Source organism: Caretta caretta, chromosome 14 (assembly GCF_965140235.1).
Source record: "Caretta caretta isolate rCarCar2 chromosome 14, rCarCar1.hap1, whole genome shotgun sequence".
Lineage (NCBI taxonomy): Eukaryota > Metazoa > Chordata > Testudines > Cheloniidae > Caretta > Caretta caretta.
Window position 1 is genome coordinate 23,867,505 of NC_134219.1, and position 24,097 is coordinate 23,891,601.

The window sequence follows — 24,097 nt, forward strand, 5'->3', positions numbered from 1 at the left end:
GTTTCTAACCAACCCAACACTGGAAAATCCACATCCTGATTTTGGGGTTTGAACATTTTCCCCTGTATACAGAAATACATTTATACCCACATGCTGTAACTTTTCATACAGTGCCAAGAAAAGCCACATGCTTCTACAATTGCAGATAATACTTTAATGTACAAATCACTCTCTGTATATAGCAGACAAGCAGTCAAGTTCAATCAGATTAGACTGGTGCTTGTTTTTACTTTTCAACCTTAAGGAGTCACTTAGCTTTAAATCTAGGGCAAGTGTCCCTGGTTAACTTCTTGGTTTTGGTCTTGAGCTTCTTTAGGTGGGACAGCAATTTGCAGAGCCTGACGGCCTGTGTAGTAGCCTCCCAATCCAGTAAACCTTGATTGAGATGCGCAAGTAGGTCTGCTAAAACGGCTGACTAGTCCAGTACCTAGTCTGACTCTTTCCAAAAGCAGTTTAGGGGTGTCTCACCATCTTTTGTCTCATGGAAAATAGATATGAAAGATAAACAATAGCTTTTTGGATTACTTCTTAACAGTCTCTTGCAGATAGCCCTGTGTATTATGGATCCTCTAATTACAGTTTTGAAATGGGTCTCTTACCCCTAATGACTTGCAATATACATCTGGGCTTCCTAAATCTCTGAGTAGCATACATTTTATTGCAGGAAGGCAATAAATCTATAACTCAAATATTCAAATGAAAGTCCTCCCCCCCCCCCCCCACGCCCCCCCTTGCTTGGAGGGGGGGGCGGTCAGGTGGACAGGCTGTCATGAAAAAAGTTCCAAGAACCCTTTTTGGATTCTTGTGTTTGTGTATATCCTAGCTGAGTATCAGAGAAAACAGGTCAACTGATCCCTCGTGCCCAAGTCTCTTGTCTTTAGAGGAGACAGCTGGCTATTCTGCTTCAGTACTTGTAACGGTACTAGCTGGTACCTGAGAGCTTTATAAAATTAGTTTATATGATTTGGGTAGTGTCAAGGTTCCTTCCCCACTCTGAACTCTAGGGTACAGATGTGGGGACCTTCATGAAAACCTCCTAAGCTTTCTTTTACCAGCTTAGGTTAAAACTTCCCCAAGGTACAAACTATTTTACCCTTTGCCCTTGGACTTCCGCTGCCACCACCAAACATTTATCTGGGTTTATTTTTATTGGGAAAGCGTTGTTTGGAAAAGTCTTTCCCCCCCAGAATCCTCCCAACCCTTGCACCCCACTTCCTGGGGAAGGTTTGGTAAAAATCCTCACCAATTTGCATAGGTCACCACAGACCCAAACCCTTGGATCTTAAGAACAATGAAAAAGCATTCAGTTTTCTTACAAGAAGACTTCTAATAAAAGTAAAAAAGAATCACCTCTGTAAAATCAGGATGGTAAATACCTTACAGGGTAATTAGATTCAAAACATAGGGAATCCCTCTAGGCAAAACCTTAAGTTACAAAAAGACACACAGTCAGGAATATTCATTCTATTCAGCACAACTCAACTTCTCAGCCATTTAAAGAAATCGTAATCTAACGCATATCTAGCTAGACTACTTACTATTTTCTAAGACTCCATTCCTGTTCTGTCCCCGGTAAAAGCATCACACAGACCCTTTTGTTTTTCTCCCTCTTCCCAGCTTTTGAAAGTATCTTGTCTCCTCGTTGGTCATTTAGGTCGGGTGCCAGCGAGGTTATCCTAGCTTCTTAACCCTTTACAGGTGAAAGGATTTTTCCTCTGGCCAGGAGGGATTTTAAAGGTGTTTACCCTTCCCTTTATATTTATGACAGGTAGGATGAGTAGTGTTTTTATTTCATATTCCTCCATACTCAATAGAATCTTGGAGTCCATCTCCTAAAAATCCTTGGGCAAAACTATCTAAACCCAACAAATTTTTACTTTGCTTCTTACAGCAGATAAGAAGACATAGTTGAGTTTATACTGTGATACATGTTTTTTTTTTTTTTTTAATGGGATGTCTAAACTTCAAATCCATTAAATGAAATCATTGGATTCTAGGGGAAAGTGGGGAGGAGGGATGGCAGGAAGGGAGGAATCGGGTGCTTCACAGCAACATAATTGTCCTCCTGCCTATCCACCTTTAGTGCTTCAAGTCTAGAACTGCTCTCCTAGAGAGAACAGCAGTTATCAGTTGCTATTTGATGCCTTTTTCCGGGTCCTCCTAGTTAGTGTCATGCATGGTCAGCAATTCATAAAGATCTCAAAAGTTTAAAGAATGTCACTTGACTTTTCTGTCCTAAAAAAAAAAAAGGGGGGGGGGCCTTGAAACATGGTATTTGCCTTATTCTGGAAGGATCAGGGCTATATCCCTTAGTCTTGAACCTTATGTTCAAACAAAATAAGGTTGACTTGTTTGCAGTGGAATTCATGATTATTACTAAGGATATGATTTAGTCATGGAGGTCACAGCAGTCACGGATTCTGTGACTCTACTGGACCTCCGTGACTTCTTTGGCTTCAGCTGGGACTGTGCACCCCTGCCCTGCAGATGGGGCTGGAGCTGGGTCTCTGCTCCTCGCTCCCCTGCCCTGCAGCTGGGTCTGGAGCCAGGACTGTGTGCCACCCACTCACCTTCCCCCACGTGGCTTCTCTTGGGGCTGGAACTGTGCACTGCCCCCTGGGGCCACAGACAGAACCATGCGCCCCTGCCTTGGGGCTCTGGCCAGGGTTGCAGCTGTGCACACACCCTTGTGGCTGCATCCGGAGCTGTGCACCTGTGGCTGGCTCCAAAGCTGGTGCTATGTGAGCTCGCTCCCACTCCTATGGTGGTGGGGGTCTAGTTGTCATTCATGCATGGGGGCCCCCCCACAGCTCTGCCCCCTGGTTATTTTTAGTAAAGCCACACACAGGTCACAGGCTCCTTGCCTGTGACCTGTCCATGATAAAATCTTAACCTTAACAATTATCCATAAAAATAAAAAAAACCTACTGAAATTCCCTCATGAGTTTGCAGTAGATGACTACCAGTTATTCAGTGATCATTATGCAGATAGCTGTAGAACCAGTTTGAGAGAGAGCTGTGTGGGGTGGTTTCATAGGCATAAGGAGATGCTGAGCTTACTAAAAAAAGTTGGGGGGGCGGGGGAGGAGTTCTTTAACTAACTGAAAGACCAGAAAAAACTTTACATATATGTGAAGTATACTTTAACAGCTCTTCTGAAAAATAAGGACCATATATTGAAATGCAGTATGTAAAGATGCTGTAACCTGCAAGAGAACCATTCACAGTTTTATAGTGCATGTCCTTCAGGCATTCTTTTCAATGCACAGTAGTGTATGTTGTGTGCTAAGCAATATCATGTTGCACAATTCAGTTCTGTTCTATGTCTTGCTAGGCATCCCATTGGCAACTCTCTCTTCTGAATAAACTGAATTAAGACAGCACTTATGAGCTTCCATGTTCACAAGAAAAAGCTGTAGATGGGAATTACCATATTGGCTGCAGACATTCTTGCTGTTTCCAAGTACTTAAAATCTTGTTTGTAGCCAATGAATCTGGGAGACTGTAGGGAACATAAAACACTAAAAATTTCAACTAGTCTCATTTTCTGTCTGAAAATAATAGACTACTATATGGTTTAAAAAAAATCTCTATTACATACAAAATTTTCATTTTAGTAATGTTCTAGTTTAGTTTAGTCTGCACTGGCCAGCATTTTCTGTATCGACCGTTTAATTGTTTCCCTGACTAGTCAGTCAGTCTCTCTTCTCGCTGAAAAAAAGACCCTTTATAAATGTAAACAAGGAGCTGAAAAAATCTCTTCCCCCTCCCCCCCCAGATTAAATAACTTCAGGGCGCTACTTAAAGACCACTCCATCAAACGTGATTGCTTATTTATTTATTTTAATTGCTGAATTATGAAAAGTTCAGGTTTCTGGATGCCCTTTTAATATAACTTTGTAGCTTGCAATTACAACAAAATATCAGAGCAAAATCACAATCTGTATTCTTTTTTCTTTGTTTTGCAGACCGTGAGGACCAATCAATTCTTTGCACGTAAGTAAACAAAATAATTGAATTCATAAGCTGGCTGTTTTTATCATATTAGTGATAGTACAAGGAGCTTGGCTACTATTGCCTGGATGGATCACTCTTGGTGTTCTCTTAGCAGTTGCGTGTAACAATTAGCAACACATAATATAAAATCTAATCTAGTCTGAGATGTTAACTCATTCATAACATGGTGCACTTGAACTTTGTCCCACTGTCAACTTACTGAAAGTGTTAAATAGCATTTACCACTCGATAAGCATAATATCTTCAAACAAACAAACAAAAAAACCTCATCAATCGAACAAGTGAATCTCTCTAATTTATAGATCAATAATGTTCTGATAAGGTTAAACCATACTGTAACCATTCAAAGTGTAGGTTTCAGAGGAACAGCCGTGTTAGTCTGTATTCGCAAAAAGAAAAGGAGTACTTGTGGCACCTTAGAGACTAACCAATTTATTTGAGCATGAGCTTTCGTGAGCTACGGCTCACTTCATCGGATGCATACCGTGGAAACTGCAGCAGACTTTATATATACACAGAGAATATGAAACAATACCTCCTTCCACCCCACTGTCCTGCTGGTAATAGCTTATCTAAAGTGATCATCAAGTTGGGCCATTTCCAGCACAAATCCAGGTTTTCTCACCCTCCACCCCCCCACACAAATTCACTCTCCTGCTGGTGCTAGCCCATCCAAAGTGACAACTCTTTACATAATCAAGTCGGGCTATTTCCTGCATAGATCCAGGTTTTCTCACATCCCCCCCACCCCCATACACACACAAACTCACTCTCCTGCTGGTAATAGCTCATCTAAACTGACCACTCTCCAAGTTTAAATCCAAGTTAAACCAGAACATCGGGGGGGGGGGGGGGGGGTAGGAAAAAACAAGAGCAGGACAGTGGGGTGGAAGGAGGTATTGTTTCATATTCTCTGTGTATATATAAAGTCTGCTGCAGTTTCCACGGTATGCATCTGATGAAGTGAGCTGTAGCTCACGAAAGCTCATGCTCAAATAAATTGGTTAGTCTCTAAGGTGCCACAAGTACTCCTTTTCTTCATTCAAAGTGTAGAGGCTAGCTGAATAACTACAATAAAGGATCGGCTGCCTACTTGGCAGGTTCAGCTTCAAAATTCACTCAAACTAAGGCTCTTTACTTTTTTTTTTTTTAATGTATCCTATATTTTTAGTGGCATATAGTGCAAAGGATATTGTTTGGACATTTAAAAACGAAAGTGAGAACCCGCAAACACAAATGAGTTTTTGAAGAAACTGGCTGGTTCTTTACTTTCTCATCTCTCTCCAGCTGGCAATAGTTTAGGTTGGACTTCCTTTCTGGCCTCCCCTGAGTGAGTTAAGGTTTGAAGGGCCTCCTAGCTAATTTACAATCTTCCCTGTCAGTCACAACTCCATGTTTGCTAACCTACCAGCCAGCTTATTTACTTAACTTCAGAACATTTCTCCTAAGGGCTTGTTTATATTAGACTTCCTATCTCCAATTTGATTACCAATTAACTCCATTATAGGTAACATGTCTGTGAAGGATAGTTTGGACACTACCACAAATGTTTGTTCCAGGACACACAGGCTTGTAAGTTACCCTAGGGCACCTAAAGCTTAACAGACTGGATCCCTGCCTAACCAACCAGAAGCAAAAAGTCTAATATTTTCCAGCCTATAAAGTTATATATGAGAAGCTGGAGAAGGATTGGGTTTTCCCAGGGTAGATATGGTACATTCCAAATGCAGGGCTACCCTTCACCCTCTCATTGAAAAATGGGTTAGGGCTAGTAGTGTTCAAATGGCTATCGTTTTACAAAACAGAAAAACTCCCTCTGTGAGGAGGATAGCTTTAGGATACTGTCCCCCAAAGCAAGAATAAACTCTTTGCCATGCTTCTGGTGACTGGAAGCTTCCAGGTTTTCCTTCCTAGCAGGAGCAGACAACCCAGCAACTGCCACTGAAGTTCAGTGAGCGCTTCTCCAGTGTAGCACTACACAAAATCAATATAGCTTACTTTAAATGGATTAAAAACTGGCTAACTAGTAAATTTTGAAAAGTAACTGTACATGGAATCATCACTCAATGAGGATATTCTTGGTGCAGTCCCACGGGTTCTTGGTTTATTGCTATTCAGTATCTTTATCAACAATCTAGAAGAAAATATAAAATCATTACTACTAAACTTGCAGATGACACAAGTGGTTGCAGTATTAATAAGGAAGCAGATTGGTTCTTTGGGCTGACTTGAATTGCTTGTTCAAAAGGGCTCATTTTGAACAAGGTGTGTCTTAATACAGGGTCGTGCATCTGGGAACAGCGCATGTAGGTGACGCTTGCAAGATGGAATTGCAGTCATACTGAACAGGACTTAAGGGTCATAGCATATAACCATTTGAACATGTGCTCCCAGTGTAATGCTGTAGTTAAGAAGGTCAATATGATCCTCTGTTTAAGCAGGGGAATACAGAGTAGAAGTAGTGAGGTGGTATGATCTCTGTATATGGCACTGGTAATTTAATTACTGGAATACAGTCTAGTTCTGGTCCACATATCAAAAATGTCAATTAGAAAGCGTGTTTAGGTCAGAGCTACAAGAATGGCTTGAGGTCTGGAAAACATATCTTTATATAATGAGAGTTTAAAAGCTCCATCTCTAACTTATCCGAGAGAAGGTTAAGAGGTGACTTGATGACCCTCTAAAAGTACCTATGTGGAGAGATCTCTGATAGTTCTTTAATCATAACAAGATCCGGTAGTTGAAAGCTGAAGCTAGACAAAATCAATCTGGAAATAAAGTGCAGATTTTTACAGTAACGTTCATTAACCATTGGAAGAACTTACCTGTGTTTCTGACGTTCCCTCTATTGCCTGTGGCAGCAAGACAAAGTGGCAAGAATATGACCTGGTAGTTCTTAGCTCCAACTAAATCTCTCAATGCCTCAAAAATTTTTCAAAACTTCTCTGCTCTGCTGATGTGATGCCTGTCTGAACTGAATATTGGCTGCCAGACACCCCTCTCCCCCTGGACTCCTTAACACGGTGGATTTGAAACCTGTGGGTTTCAGGCCCTTCAGGTCTGGTGATGGACAAATCCCTCAAAAGATGGACTAATTTCTCACTTGTTTAGAACAGTCCCATATAATGAATTGATGTTTGTTATGCCTATATTTGTCTTTGGGTATGCACAAACTGTGCAACTAAAGCTTCCTCCTCTAGGGGCAATCTATTAAAGTCTCTTTAGTTCTTGAGGAGACTAACACCTGTCACCCAACAGCAGAAAACCCAACTTTATCCAGTGCTCAATCTAGCAGACAAGTGACCCCCAAAGACCAGATCACAGCAGAGAAGACTGCCAAAGAAAGGCCTGGCACCAGCACATATGCCCCGGTGATGAAGCAGATCACATGGCTTCACAGATATTGGTACCAAAGAGGACAGAAACACCTCTGCTACCAAAATCTGGGACTAAGAGGGGCCACTCCAAACGGAGGCTGAGACTCCAAATGAAACTCATTATCATAACACAAAGTTTTGATCTTGAAAACCCTCTGGATACAAATCCACCAAGCCCCACATAGTGCCAAAGGCCGGTGAAGAAAGGCAGCCTACAGCACAGAGGAATACTTCTCTGGCACCAGTCCCAGAACTGGGATTGCACCTCTCTGCATTGAGCTCTATAACAGACAGTGTGCCTCTAAGTGAACCGGGACAGTGACTGGCACAGAGGTATTTATCTGTACTGAGAGTGCACTGCCCAGAGAGGAAGTCAGTCTCTCTATCGCATGTGTTCTCCCAATCCTGAAGCAGGGAACCCTATTCTCTATGGTGCCACAGAAGCCTGCCATACAGGACTGAAAATCCCCCCTGACAGGAATGCCATTGGACTGGCCAATGTCAAGCTATTGACCCATATCCCTACCTTATGCTGCTGTGGCCCTACTGGGCTTATGGGGGTCTGACATCTCAATCGGTTAAGAGTCAATCTCCACGCTCAAAAGAGGTCACTTTACCCATCTTCTCTGGCCAGACCACCTATTGCAGATCGGAAGAACCAGATGTAGGGGCTAAGCAACACCAGTGACCTGCCTTGCCACCAAAGGACCTCTCATCATCACCTCACAAAGTGGTGTCTTTGGCACCAAATGACTGTCATTCCAAGAGCCCCTTATAAGATTCGAGAGAGAGAGAGAGACATCCAATCAGAGAAATCTGAAGAGTTGTTTGACTTTGAGAACTGCAAATGGCTTTTCCCAATGTGCACAAACTTCCCGTTGCCCAAAAAATAGCCCTTAAAGCTAGTGTGCTGCCAAGGAAAAGACCATTGAAGATTGATTTGCGTATGAAGTTCTAACCAGTCTCTCGCCTTCTGTTGTCCCCCATTTAAAATCTAAGGTTTTGGGTGCTATTTGGATATATGATTTCATCCTTGGTGTAGGTGGGATAGGATGATTCAGTGGACAAGATTTCTAATGGCAGCTATGGAGTTCTTCTAATTCCACCTTCCATTGCATACTGGACACAGTTTTGCCTGCAGGTAGGTCGGTCATTCTTGGGAGGGTAAATGATTCAAAGGGACCTGGGGATCTCTAGTGCTGGTTGGAATTTTTAGTTCAGTTCCCTTGGATTGTTAGATAAATAAAACTTGCTCCCGAGAGTTGTCAGTTATCTTGTATCTATCCATTTATAGCATCCCCCAGTTGGTTTAAAAATGCCAGTGATTAATGGGGGATCATAGTGGTGTTAGACTCCTGGGTTTGTCTAGTTTAGGAAAATCAGTACCTGTTTTCTGGCAATGGTGCAAAAGCACTGTTGCTACGAGCACTAAGTACTAATCAGAAATGGTAGGCAATATGTCTTTGGTAACTACCAGTGTTATAAACACACTGCCCCAACATCAGCATCACTGTTGCTGAGAAATGGTAGTAATTTATACTAATGTAATAGCACCCTAAAATGTAAATACACATTGAAACAGGAAATATGGGCCTCAAATGAGGACTGTAGTAGCTTTTCCTCTTGCAAGGAAACACCAGATGCTTGAGTTTAAGGAAGGTGACAAAACTTCTTGTACTGTTGCTGCTGCCTATTATGGTTAAATGGGTGTGTGCGCCAATCTGTTCCAGACTGGTGACTGAGATGAAGAAATCCCTAATATGGGATACTAGGGTTCTGTGAGAAATGTTCAAGCCTCTCCTAGACTTGTTGTTTTTAGCTGTAGGACTCTGTTGGTGTTTAAAATATGAAAGCATAAGTTACGCTTTTTTGCTGGCATTCTAAATTTGAGAACCTTACCACAAGCTTATGGTATTCCCTTGAAAATGGTGACTAGGCTTGATAAGTGGTCATTTTACAGATGCATGAAACCATAAAAGGGTATATAATCTGAATTGGCTTCAGATGGGAGTGGTGGGATGGAGAAGAAACTGAGTTTGCTTCTAAAATGACAACAGCAGCAAATACCAAGCATTTCAGTATACAACCTCTGGCTGGGTTCCAGCTTCCTAACATTCCCCTGACAACTGGTGTGAAAAGATGTGAACCATCTAAGAGAAGATGAAATGGAGAACTATAAATAGTATATAAATAGTAAAACCAATTCTTGGATTTTCTGAACCAGTCCAGATACTTGGGTGTACCTCTCACTTTCCAGCAGGTGTAGGCAGGTAGTTATGATGATGCTTTATCTACAGGCCTTGCTTTCTGAATTCTACTCCAATTGTTTCTAGTAGGTGAAGGATCCACCCAGTTATTTCTCTGATAGGAGCTAGCAAGGAAGCTTATTCTGCAAAACCACCACTAAAGAAGCACCTGTGACTGCAGTTGTTTCTGTAGCTACTTTACCGACCAGCAGACTTTAGGCACATGCATCCATGTGCTTTTGGTGCCTAATATATAAGGGATCCCATCGTCTCTGAGGTAAGGTGCTTCCTATCCTCAGTGTTTCAGAGTGAAGTGGTATTCCTATATTTTCTGGGGAACCTTGTGACTGAGAAGAAACCTGCAAAAGAGCAGGTAGCAAGCAGCACTGGTCATCCTTCCTCTTGCAGTGGGTCTAGCTGCTAGAAGAGCCTCTTGCTTCCAGGCAAGCTTGTTCTTGTCCCAGTTTTGGTGATTCTGAGGAAGAGCAGCACCGTTTTGTCTGAAACTTTTTACAAAATTTGGTCTGAGGCAGGCATCTAGCATGGGGAACTTCAGTCTGAGTGGTTAGTCTGGCAAAGTTAAAAGCAATTGAAATAGCTTGCAGCGGGAAGCGTTGGGCAACCTTAACATGGCTGTGACGCACCCCCACCCCCCCCCAAAACACTGCTCATTCAGCTGCCTATCTTAACTAAATGGTACTTTATTACTTTGCAGCAGAGAAACTGATGAGGGGGGAAGCCCTCCACTAAGCACTAAGGCTGTTTTGGGGTGTCAGTTCTAGAACTGATTGCTGTCTGACCTAAATCTTAATGCAGCACTGTAGTACACACATGTGGTCAAGCAGTGAGAGTCAGCAAGGTCCCCCCTGCACCAGCATGACATTAATGCAGTGGTGTGCAAACTTTTCTAGTTGTGCCCTATCAGGGTTCCTTCCCCACTCTGAACTCTAGGGTACAGATGAGGGGACCCACATGGAAGCCCCCTGTAGGCTTATTCTTGCAAGCTTAGGTTAAAAACTTCCCCAAGATACAAACTTTGCCTTGTCCTTGAACAGTATGCTGCCACCACCAAGCGTTTTAAACAAAGAACAGGGAAAGAGCCCACTTGGAGACGTCTTCCCCCAAAATATCCCCCCAAGCCCTACAACCGCCCCCTCCCCCCCCCCCCCCGGGGGAGGCTTGAGAATAATATCCTAACCAATTGGTTACAAAATAATCAAAGACCCAAACCCCTGGATCTTGGAACAATGGAAAAATCAGTCAGGTTCTTAAAAGAAGGATTTTATTAAAAAAAATAAAAATAAAAATCATCTCTGTAAAATCAGGATGGAAAGTACTGTATACAGAAAGGTGGTTACCCTTCCCTTTGTATTTGACAGCCCTCCTTACCATTAATGGAAACTGTGTGGTGTCGTGTCGTCGGGCCCCCCCCCCCATTACTGCACAGCTAGGGCTTCCTCAGCCATAGAGCTTGAGCTGGAGGCAGAGCTGAGCTGGGGGTGGAGAGGAAATGAGGCTGGGCTGGGGGTGGAGCAGGGGCTGGAGTGGACTGGGGGTGGATCTGCCCGGAGGTGGAGCAGGACTGGGAGCTGACTGGGGTTGCGGGCGGAGCAAGGCTGGGGGCAGAGCAGGGCTGGAAGCATGGCAGGTGGGGAGGGAGTGCTACTCTTTCAGCCCCTCTCTGCCCCCAATGGGGAGATGCACCCCATAATTTGGGGACCACTATGTAATGAATAGCTGGGACATCTATAAGGCCATATACCTAGGAGTGGAAATTCAATGGGTGATTGGGTGAGCTGCATATTTGAGAGCATGATAAACTTTAAATCTCTCAGATCCTTGGTTTTTGGTTGTCTTTGTGGGTTTTTAATCAAGCTTTGTTTTTTGCTGTTGAGCTAGCTTTCAGTTCAGGTAGAGTAGTCTAACCTCTCTAGGTGTGCATTCCACAATTACCCCTCCAGAATTTCTGCTAATGGTCTTCCTTTCTTCCAAGAAGCTTCTTACTATTTACTACTGTATTTGTGGCCCCACTTATTCTGTGATTCCACAGTTAAAGGTCTTGCCACAGAATTGTGCTCCAAACGCCAAGCATTTTTTGTTCGTTTTTTTTTAACTTAGCATTTAAAATGTTGCTAAAAGAACCCTGAAAATATGAACACTGTAGGCCGAAGTAGTGTTGCTTCCACAGGCTGCAGATAGGCTGAAACCAGAAGATATCCCAAGATCCAGTTCCTGGTGGTTCCTATTTATAATAAGGGAACCTGGCTGTTCGTGGAAATTTACTGCACAATTTTGTTACTAATACACACTAGCACAATATTACTGTACGTCATCCTGAAGAGAACTGTGCCCAGAGATAGAATTTTCTGTCTTAAGGATAAATTGGATTTAAGCCCCAAAACGGCATAGTGGAGCAAATACTGAGTCTCCATGTGCAGTCAAAGAAAGTGCTGGAGAATGATGGGAAGGTGGTCCATGTCTGTGAATTTTGCTGAGGCATTTGATACATATGGGCCAAAAGTCTTTAGGCAATCTTGCAGCTGGTTGGAGTTGGTGAAAATGTAGTAAGGCTGATACAAAATCTCGATGGAAGTGTGACAGTTTTGGTGTCTCTTTTGGGCATGATCAAAGTAGTTGCTTTGACTTGAGGATAAATTTCAGGGCTCCATATTATCACCAGGCTTCTTCACTTGTTTTCTTAGAGAACTCTTAAGAAGAGCCACTGATGGAAACCTAGTGATATTGACCAATTGGATTGTCACAAAAAGAGGTGGAAAAATGGCTAGAAAGGGTAGTGGTGGAAGCAGTGAAGTTAGATCTGAAGATATCACACTCAGATAATGGTGACCTCTAAATCTGTTGAAAAGGTGAAAATATTCCTATCCAGATCTGAGGAGGCAATGGAATACATTGAACACTGCAAATGTCTGAGTAATACGACTACAAGGGACACCAAACTTCCCTTAGAAATCTAATGTAGAATTGGACTTGACTGCTGCTTTAGTTCATCTGGAGAAGCAAAGGTTATTACCATGAAGTGTAAAATGAAACTTCTGCAGTCTCTTCTTCAGCATCTTGCTGTATGCATGTGAGTCATGAATGTTAAGGAAACAGGACATTAAGAGGCATTCTGCCTTCAAATGGAAATGCTAGAGGTGATTGCTGAGAGTTAGTTACACCTTGCATGTGGCTGAGGAGGAGGTGATCACCTGAATTTACAGCATAACCAGAGTGATACCTAATATCAGGATAATCAGATGAAGAAAACTTCAGTTTGTGGGACACATGGATTTGATGAGCAGAGGAAGATACCGAAGCAAGGTTTGCAGGGATCAGTGGGTTCAACAATTTGGCTGACAAGACAGGATGCGGTATGGCGCACTTCAAGGCAGTGTGAAAACCACAAAACATGGAGGAAGATTGCTGGCCAGAGATTCCTGTTTGTTTTGTGTTCAGTGGGATGTGACTCTGTGGTGCTTTGCACTATGAGAGAATTGCATGATTCACTTAATTTACCTTTTTAAAGGAAGTTTAAATTAAATATGAATCTGCCATAGAGTCTGAAATATTGGCAAAATTAAGGCAGCATAGTCTAATATATATGGCACCAGACTGGGAGTCAAAAGATCTGGGATCTATCCTTAATTCTGTCATCTGCTGTGTTGCCTTGGGCAAGTAACTACTTACCTTGTCTGTCTTGCCCTCTTAGATTGTAAGCCCTTCAGGGAAGGGACTACCTCTTACTACATGTACGTACAGTACCTTGTGTAATGAGATTGGGATCTCAGTTGGGAACTCTTGGGTGCTGCTGTAGCCCACAATGCAGAATTTAAGTCAAGCCAGTTGCAGATTACACAGGGACCCTTTATAGCATAAGGGGGAAAAATGTATTATTCACAGTAACGTCTTGTCTTTGTATTGTGCCCCCACAAAGTAAAATTGTCGGCTTTTAAAATCTGTTTGGTTAGGTTTGCCTTCAAAGATCAGACTAGGGAGCTTGAGGCTTGATAGGTGGAAAAATCAAGCACTGGAGTGCCAAGTAACATTTCTTTGCTTTCGCTCTCTGAATCCTAGCTGGAGTAGAACAAAACCTCTGATCATGACAAACTGTTCTGGTCATGAGTTGATGGGTTAAAGGAGCTAATCTGAAGTGCTTCAGTATAAATTGTTCAGGCAGCCGCAGCAACAACTTCAAAACAGAAGAAATGTGTTCTAACAGTTCTGTCACTAGAAGGACAGAGCCACTCTCTTGAAGGAGCTGAATTCTAGATGTTCTATGCATTTGTCAGTAAATAAATCTGTTTGACCAGTGGTCTTAGCCCAGCCATGTAACATAGATTTTTTTTTTTTAAGATGATAGTAAGGGAACAGAGACATCCACTCCTCAGTTGGAGGATTTGACTGTCTATTATAGTAACAAAGATACATTTGTCAGATTCGTCAAAGTAGGCACATTGCTCAGCAATCACATGGAGCCGATAATCAGAGTTGCTGTTTGTTTGCATCTGCTTTCATAAAACTCTGGGAGAGAGTGGGTCCCACTTCTAATACCATGAGTGGAACAGATTTAAGGACAAGGGGTGAAATCCTGTCCCTGTTGAACTCAGTGGCAAGGCTCTCATTGTTGACTTCACTAGGCCCAGGATTTTCCATAAGGGTTTTAAATTACCATTTCTGTGGTAACCTAATGATTGGCGTGTATTTAAAACCAGGTATTTTTTAAAAGGCTGATCTGACTTCATTATATACTGTCCTTCCACTTCACAAATATTGTATATAATCATTTCTAAAAGTTTACCTTGTTTGGGCAGTTCATAATTCATGCATTTGCACTCTGGGGGGGGGGGGGGGGGAAGCTGAAGTATGCAGATGTTTACATCCTTTTCATTTATAGGAATAAAATCTCCTAAATCTTCTGATTCCTCTTCTAGTAGAGTACATGACAGTAGAGTTCGTATCCAGCAGGAAATACTCACTCTGCATATTTGTAAGACTTAAATTTTAGCCAAAGGAATACATCATAAACTCCAAGCTTTTGGCCTCATGTGCTTTATGAGATGTACAGGCTTTTATAAGAACTTGTTGATTTGTGGATTGTATTTCTAAAAAGGCTGTGTATAATTTCCTTTTAGATCTGGACCTATGGAATATAATTGTACTCACTCCCCACAAAACTGCTCACTAGATCACTAGAGTGGATTCTTTAAAATTTAGCTAAATTTTCTTTAAACTACTTTCAATCTTTTCTACCAATTCAATTTCTATTCAAAGATTAGAAATATTAAATGTGCCCTTCATTGAATTTTTTAAAAAAAGAAAAAACTCTTAGCCTCTCTTCTGAGGTAACAAATTCTAATATTGATTCAGAATATAAAAATTTGGTTTAGTATACAAAGTCTTCCTCTAGGAACATGTCAGTTTTATAGAATTAAGCACGTTTAAGAATATTAAAGATAACTCACTGAATCTAGTATCTCCCCATCTTGTCTTTTATAACCCCATTCATAGTATTGATACTTCATAGATACAGAAAGAGAAATGCTAATTAGGGAGAGGAAAGTTGTGGCTGTGCCAAGGACAGACCCCAGATGACTTCATATTTGCCCATGCCATGTTTTACCCTGTGACTCTTAAGAGAGGCATCCTCTGAGCCAGTTTGGAATATTGCTTAGCTATAAAAGAGGTCCAGCCTAAATTCTAACTTTCAAAGGGCACATGAACCTTGAAACAGTCTCAAGGTTGCTTATTTGGTGACAAGACCACACTGATACTTGCGGTCAAGCCCCATTATTAAATAGCTGGTCCTCAAAAGAGAATCTTCTTCATAACCAGCTCCATAGATTTATTCCTTCTCAGGCTGTTTTCATGCCAAAGACAATGACCAACTTATTAAGCAGGTTTCAAGGACCCTGAACTCTTGGCATCTGTCTGTGTTGCCACCTAGGCAACCTTGCCTTTGTGATAGATGGTCCCTTACACCAAAAATCACCATAATAATCAGGTTACTCTCAGTCCTAAAAGGACCAGTCACTTACCCCTGGTCAATTGCACTGCAGATCTCAAACCAAAGACAACTTGTAGCCAGTCCTATAATAAGCCAACTAAAGATTTATTAACTAAGGAGAAGAAATAAGGTTTTTAGGCCAGGACTACAAGACAAAATTAAGTCAACCTAACTTACGTTGTCATACAGCCGCAGCAATAATTACATTGCTTGTGCATGTTTACACTTTGCTCCTTCTGTTGGCGATGTGCATCTGTCATAAATATAAGGGGAAGGGTAACAACCTTTATGTATGCAGTAACATAAAATCTTTCCTGGCCAGAGGTACAGAATCACTTTACCTGTAAGGGGTTAAGAAGCTCAAATAACCTGGTTGGCACCTGACCAAAAGGACCAATAAGGAAAGAAGATACTTTCAAATCTGTGTGTGTGTACGTGTACGTGTACTCTCTCTGGACAGAGAGAGAGAGACCAAGCAGGTAAATCATCTTTTGAAAACATACCTGAAATGATACATATAAAATTACAAAAATTGTAAGTAAAGGCAAAGAAATGCGTTAAATTGTATTGTGTTTTAGGTTGTAAATTTTTCCTATGCTAAGAGGAAGTTTTATTCCTGTTTTTTGTAACTTTGAAGCTGAGCCTAGAGGGGAATCCTCTGTGTTTTAAATCTTTATTACCCTGTAAAGTTATCTTCCATCCTGATTTTTGCAGGTGTGATTTTTTTTTTTACTTTATTTTTTTAAATAAAATTATTCTTTTAAGAACCTGATTAATTTTTAGTGCCCTAAAAACCAAGGGGTCTGGTCTGTGCTCACATTGTACCAATTGGTTAGTATATTATTCTCAAGCCTCCCCGGGAAAGGGTGTGAAGGGGTTTGGGGGAAATAGGGACTCCAAGTGGCCCTTTTCCTGAATTCTGGTCTAAATCACTTGATGGTGGCAGCAATACCGTCCAAGGACAAGGAAAGGGTGTGTGGCTTGGGGAAGCTTTTAACCTAAGCTGGTAGAAATAAGCTTAGGGGATCTTTCATGCAGGTCCCCCCATCTGTACCCCATGTTTACACTTCGCTCCTTCCGTTGACGATGTGCATCCTCACCAGGAGTGCTTGTATTGATTGATTGTATGGTCAGTGTGGGGCATTGTGGGACAGCTCCTGAAAGCCAGTAGCAGTTTACATAAGCAATGCGGTGGCTACAGTGACTCTGGATGGACCTAACTACATCGATCTGGACTCTGTGCCACTCATGAAGGTCTGTATAGAGGGGTAATTACATCAGTGGGAGCGAAATTTAGGTGTAGACACTGCCATGGTTAGGTTGACAAAAACTGCCTTCATCGCTCTAACTCTGTAATGTAGACCAGACCTTATTGACAAGATTAAAGCTGGTAAAAGTACATGCACAAATGAGTTAGGTTCCAAAAGGTAATAGAAGCTTCTATAAATACAAAGCTCTGTATGTCCTTTAGTGCTAACCCAGGCAAAGCACTGGAGAACTCTTGATTATGCTTAGAAATCTTTGCCCTTCAAAGCTCAATCAGCATAGAGATAACAATAGCTTCTTGACAGGGATTTTTATTCCCTTCCCCCAGAGTTCAAGCTGATGGGATGAGTGCTCATGGATGTCTCCTCTTCATGGGTGTGGGGGAGCAATCAACAGTCTTTTGTCCACTGATGTTCCACAATGGTTCCTCTGGTGTCTATGAGCCTTCTTTTGTTGGGTAGAAGATGACACCTCTTATGGTCAACTAGTATTTCGTACTTGGTACTGCTTCTCTCCTGATAGTTTTAGAGCAAACGCTTTTTTACAGTTACAGAGCAAACTCTTAAATATTACCTTGTAACATGGGATACAGCTGTTGTAGGTAAGATTAATGCATGCAGCAATTTACAAACATTTCATAAAGTCTAAACCTACATTTTTTTTAATAAATCTAATACCTGTTTTTATAATCCTGATGCACATGTGAGCCAGACTGTTTTCCAGTATGGGTTTATCAGTTCTCAGTGAGGCTTAGGGGCCTTGGAATGAACTGGCACTTGGTCTGTCAGCATCACAATCCTCCCTTATAAAACTGAATCAGTTTTAAAATACTACACTTCGTCTTGGCAAAAACAGAACAGTTAATTGAAATGTGAGAACAGGAAAACTTCAGCTGTCTGAATTTCACAAAACATACCATTCCAAAGGTATTAGATGTCAAGAAAGCAAATTTTGGACAACTACTAAATCTAGTGTGTGTGTATATATAGTACAATGGAGGGAAGTGTTGCCTTGGAAACTTCAACTGCAAAAGTTGTTAATCCATACTGCACACACACACATTTTCAGTTAGACTATTTGTAACAGAAATGGCAATTGACTAAACTGACATCCTAGCAGGCTTGAAATGGTTCCATGGTTAACTACGTAAAGATTTATTTCTAAAATGAGTATTTAACAATGGGAGAAAATTTCACTTTTTCAGTGTAATTCAAAGTAATAGAACCTTCTTAATTTCATATGCTTCATAAACACAAACAGCAATATCTTCCCACTTAACTCCGCTACCAAATCATAGCTAAGTTTTAGTGTGTTACTAAAAGATGCATCAATAGAATTATAATGTAGAATTGTCTGAAAACTAAATTACGGCTATGAAATAACCTTGTGGTGTCAGTCCCGCTTCATGTGAAGAAAATATAGCTTTAATAAATATCTCCCTTGGAAAAGTCAGTTTACAACTTTGTGTCCTACAGACACATCTTGAAATAAGTCAGACATATCCTACTTTAAACCTAGCTGAGCATTCATTAAAATAATGCATGTTATCTTAATGAATATGTGCATTGTACCTGTTCACAGCAATAAAATTAAAAGTGTAATATGTGTATATTCCTTGCAACCCTAGATATGCTTCAGCCTAGCCAAGAATCTGATTATGGTACAATATGTTAAGATGTATTCTACTGCTAATGCTCCTAGGGCCTGACTTTCAAAAGTGCTGAGCACTTGCAGTCCCATGGACTTCACTGGGATGTGTGGGAGCTTAGCGTTTCTGAAAGTCTGGCACCTAGAGCACGAAGTGCCATTATGGCATTGTGTTTATATTTTCATCATTCTAAGAAATTCAGTCCATGGCCTTGGTCAAGTCAATCTCTTTGCTTCAGTTTCTTAGCCTTTAAAGAAGAGGTAAGAACACTTGTTTCATGCAAGAATTGAAGATTAGGGTTTGTTGTTAATTGTTGGTGGTAAAGAATTATGATAAAAAGTATGCTTGATACATAATAAGCATACTTGGCATTGTACCAATAATTAAATGATATGCATGGGAGACCTTTTGGATAACAAACTCCTTATTGGTTTCCTTAAACTTTAGAGACCAGATGGGTCAGGTAATATGTCTTATTGGACCAATTTCTGCTGATGAGAGAGACAAGCTTTTGAGCCACACAACTCTTCTTCAGGTTTGGGAAAGGAAAATGCATTTTGCTGTGAAGTTGGAAGTTCTTTTCCAAGACCTGAAGAAGAGCTCTGTGTGGCTTGAAAGCTTTTATCTCTTACCAACAGCAGTTAGTCCAAGAAAAGATATTACCTCACCCACCTTGTGTCTCTAATATCCTGGGATAGACACGTCTGCAGCTACACTGCATACATTCTTAAATTAAACATTAGCACTTTCTTTTAGACAGTTAATAAAATACCATTGTGCGGTCTAAGCCTGAGACTGAAATGAAATTAGGTAGTTACCATAAAAGACTGACTATGCTTGTTAAAACTGACTTTTGAGAGAAAAATGTGTGAATGTGTCTTGCAGAGGTGAATCTGGTGCTGGGAAGACCGAAAACACCAAGAAAGTTATTCAGTACCTTGCACATGTTGCTTCCTCCCATAAAGGAAGAAAGGACCATAATATTCCAGTAAGTGTTTTTTGTTTGTTTTTGTTTTTGTTTTTTTTTATTTTCAATTGTCTTGCTCTTTTCCAGGGCCAAGCTTTATTGTATCTAAATACCCTAAAGTGCTGTCACTGCTAAAAGGATTAAAAACTAATTTTTAGGATCAAAAATAAATATCAGTTGATATGGCTGTTAGCTAAGATATCATTAAAGTGTTCTAGCAACAGAAATTAGTAATTTGGAAAATAAAGCATGACTGCTTAATTCATAGTATTAAAAACAAATACTGTAAAACTCTGACCGGATATGTGGAAAATTACAATGTGTAATAAACACCATGGTTTTGCAATGGTGAGAGCTAGAAGCCCACTGTTAGGGAAAGGTAGTAAAACAACTGAGCCCTTTGCTATGATTGATGTCTTTGTTTTTATACGACTCGGTACTGGAAAAACTTAACTCACTGCCTTATAACTTGGATTCTTTCAGTAAAACGTAAAGAAAGCCGCTGGACTTCGGCAAAATCTGACATGCACAGTAGTGGATTAAGGGTTTTATGCAGTGCAGAATCAAAAGTATATAAATGGGTTTCAGATCATCACTTGTACACTCAGAGTGACTCCATTATTCAGTTTCACTCTAGGCAAGTGGTTCACTACCAAAAGTATTGCTGTTTGCATGCTTTATATTTTGCAGTGGTACCACAGGTTGTATGGCGCTTAAGATCTAAAGCAGTCTCTGTCTTGAACCATTTACAATAGCAACCCCTATGGTTTTGTTGACATATTTCCCATTATAAGTTGTCCGGTAGACCCCTGCCTGTCCCTTGACTTGAACCCTGAGCACATGGAGGCTCAAAATCACAGGAAAGCAGGAGGCAGAACTACATGACACACGATTTACACATGAGTTAGCAATGCTGAAGAAAATTGGTAGCAGCAGGACAGGGTTAAGAAGGAGAATCTGGAGGACAGTGTGAGGGATGAGAGAGCAGAGGGGAGGCTGCTCTGTGTTCATGTGGACTCTTGAAGTCTTTAACAAGCCCTATATGTGGGGAAACCTAAATTACAACCCCAACATTCGCAAATATTCCATTAACTTTCTGCACAGGGTAATTATGCAATATGTTGTGTGCTTATGGTGCGAGCATGAGTTTCTAATAAGGCTTTTGTGTACACAGACACTGGCTTGCTCTGGGGGTGCTCAACCCCCTCTCCGCTCTGCCCCAGGCCCCGCGTCTTCCCACTCTGCTCTGCCCTGCCACTTCTCCCAAACCCCCCTCCACCTACCTCTTCCCAACCAGTTCTGCCCACTCCTCCTCGCGCCTCCTGCCCGCCACAGCACAGCTGATTGTGGCGGGCGGGAGGTGCTAGGAGGGAGGAGGAGTTGATTGGGATTCCGGAGGTGCCGGGGGGGGGGAGGGGAAGAGCTGGCTGCTGGTGGGTGCTAAGCACCCACTAACTTTTTTCTGTGGGTGTTCCTCCCACAGAGTTGGCACTGTTTGTGTAGCACATTAATCTCCCTGTGTTATGTGTAGTGTCTTTGTCAGTTACAAGCAGAAGGAAGTTCCTTGTGGTGATTTGAGTCTTGTCATGCCATGGTGGCATTAGGACATGATTAAGAGGTATAATGTGACTTATTTCCTTGTTTTTAGGGTTTGCTTTGGGAAAATGTCACAATTGCTCAAACTTAATTACTTCATTTAAAAGTTTTTGATTATGGACAATCCTGGCTCTGCCACTGACGTACAGTGTGGCTTTAGGCAAGTCACATCTCCTTTCTCGGTTTCCCTGTCTGTGAAATTGCCCACTTCTCACAGGGATGTTGTGAAGATTGATTAGTTAAATATCTGTACAATGCTTTGAATATATGAAGTGCTATGAAGATGTTTAAATACTGGGGGGGCTGGGAGACATACTGTTGGTGTCAGGTTGCATTCCCAATCACTCAAAAATTAGTGGACACCTCTATGAATTTTGATCTTAATCTTTTTGCCTGAATTCCTATTAGTAAAATGAGAAAATACCCCTTTTGTATCTTGCAGGGGATAAATTCATTAATAGTGTGTGTGGCACTTGGATATTGCAGTAATTGCCATAAAAGAGCCTGTGGAGAAAGTAATTTTTTTATTAGGTGTAAAGCTTTGGATGGTAAAGGGCATGGATGAAGGATGAGGATCAAAAGAAATTTTAACACCTACTTCATTCACCAAGTAGTTTATGTTGTGAGCAGTGAAATGAGGCAGGGTTGTGTGAAAAATGTAGGAAGATGCAATTTGTAATCCATGTCCTAAAACGTATAAAAGAGAGGAGCAGAATCAAGGTTGCATAAAACAACATAGTCTAAAGGAAAAATATTGGGTGTTGCGAAGTCAAGCACTCAAAATTAATGTAACTGAAGTGTGTTTAAAAAAAAATGTATTAAATATATTGGGACTGCTACTTTTCTAGAGTCTGACTTTTACTGTACATGGTAATCCATTCATATCTTTGATGCTTTATCACTTGACTCTTGTTCTCTATTGGCTTATACTGAGCTGGAGGCAAGGTGTCAGGAGTGAAGCTGCATTACACTAGACAGATATAGGAAAAGAGATAAGGGAAGGGAGTTCATCAGTTTATCTGTATATTTTGCCTGTGTGCGCACACTGCATTAAAATAACATTGAGATTGCAAAGTCGAGCACTCCATGGTTTAGGATATGCCTTATTAACCTGTAATTTGTGTGTATGCATTATGCCTTGTGTGTATGCATTATGGTGTGTTTTTTTTTTTTTTAATTACATGACTACATACTATTTTTCTATGGGACCCCTGCCTCATTCAGTGTACAGGATGGACTCACAGTGTGGGGAATCAGGGTTACGTAGTGAAGAAGGCTTTTTGTAAGACTTCTTTCATTTGAGGAATTTGGGAGTGCAGTGAATGCATCAGGGGATTTTAGGAAGAGAAAGGACAGTCTCATGGTTAAGGTCATTCATTTCTGAGTTAGAGAATGGTGTTCTAGCCCTGCCTCTGCCACCGAGTTCCTGTGTGATGCTAGTCAAGTCACATAGACCAAACACTTCATAGGTGGTCATTAACTGTGGTGTTCGTTTTCCAGATGCCCAGCTTGAGACCTTGAGTCTCATTTGCAGAAGTGTTGAGAACTGAAGTCAGTGGGAGCTGTGTTTTTAAATATATAATGTGCTATATAATACTAAGTATGCTGGCGGGTGGGGGAGGAATCAGGTCCTAGGTGTCTCAAATTAGGCATCCAAACCCTTGACACTTCGTACCTTAATCTATGTGCCTCAGCTCCCTTTCTGTAAAAAGGGGGTAGGAGCCCCTCACTTCAGAGGTGTTGTGAAGATAAATTAGCTCTCTTGTGTGAAACTCTCAGATAATATAGTGATTTGCACAGTAAAAAAGTGTACAGGGAAGTCAATTCTGAGGTCAGAGCAGGGTTTGAATAGTGTGCAGTAAATAAGGCATGGGGATACACGTTGCACAACAAAGATGAAACAAAATATTGAATAGCTGTTTGTTCAGTGAGAACTGTCCAAGCTAGGCACTGAATGAGACAGCGGGGGTTCTGTGGAAAAATTAGTTTGTGATAATGTAATTAAAGACTTTATCGTATGCATAAGGGAGCTGAATTAAAGTTGCACAGTCAATCTTAACTCTGGCATTTCCTAGAGATTAATAACCTAGGATTTTAAGAAACAAATTCCATCATGTATTGTCATTGAAATCCATATGGTTCATCACCAGGTTGGAACCTTTTAGATCTATCACACATACGCCTGCTCTTTGAGCAAAGGGAGTAACTGATGACAGCAGTGTCATCCACTCTGTGGACCAGCACCAAAAGGGCATGAAATGTATACTCTGTGTTTTGGGTTTCACAGATATTTGTTGACAGCAGAAAAACAGTGAGAGACTGAAATCTTGGGTTCCATTCGAGGCTCTGGCGAAGTGTGCTCTGGTGGGCACAGACCCTTCTGCCCATTCCCCCTCCAACCTGTACGTTGTCCTGCCTTCTCCCTACCCCTGCCTTTTTGCAGTCCCAATCTTCATCTGATCTCCTCTTTCTCTTTTTCTTCCCTCCCCTGGCTTGCAGTCTCCTTGCCCAACTAGTCTACTCTCCCTGGCTTTTTGTCTCCATCTACTCTTCTTGTAGCCTCCTTCTCCCCCCCCCACTCCATCCAGCTCTTGTTCTCTCTGCATTTGTGTGTCACCTTCCTCCTCTGTGCTGCCTGAGCACCAGCAGGACAGGCCATAGACAGCACAGAAAAGAGAGGCTCCCTGCTCTGTTTGGTACTCGACTCTACCCTAGCACACAGCAGCCAGGAGCTGCAGTTGTAGGAAAAGTCCTGACCTCCAGCATGCTCAGTAGCTCTGTGGGGATGGCACACAGTGCAGTCTGGTAGCATGTGGGAGCTGAGAAGCTGGAGCATGCTCAGTGCAGATAAGAGTTTTCAGATATTATAGTGGCGAAGCTCTAGCAAGCTCCTACCAAGCATCTGGAAACAGATTTTGTTTTCAAAGAGTTTAGAGACTTATAATTCAGCAACTATAACCTCTGATGTTGCCAACC

General features: G+C 41.5%; 1 protein-coding gene across 3 annotated transcripts in view; it reads left to right on the forward strand.

The window, feature by feature from the left end:
• Positions 1-24,097, forward strand: part of MYH10 (myosin heavy chain 10) — a 136,557-nt gene that overhangs the window by 36,739 nt on the left and 75,721 nt on the right. For all 3 annotated transcript variants that reach the window (XM_048819248.2, XM_048819249.2, XM_048819250.2), the window contains exons 4-5: positions 3,969-3,996; positions 19,444-19,546. In XM_048819248.2, the coding sequence (XP_048675205.1) occupies positions 3,969-3,996; positions 19,444-19,546 (131 nt within the window). The remainder of the gene's footprint in view (positions 1-3,968; positions 3,997-19,443; positions 19,547-24,097) is intronic.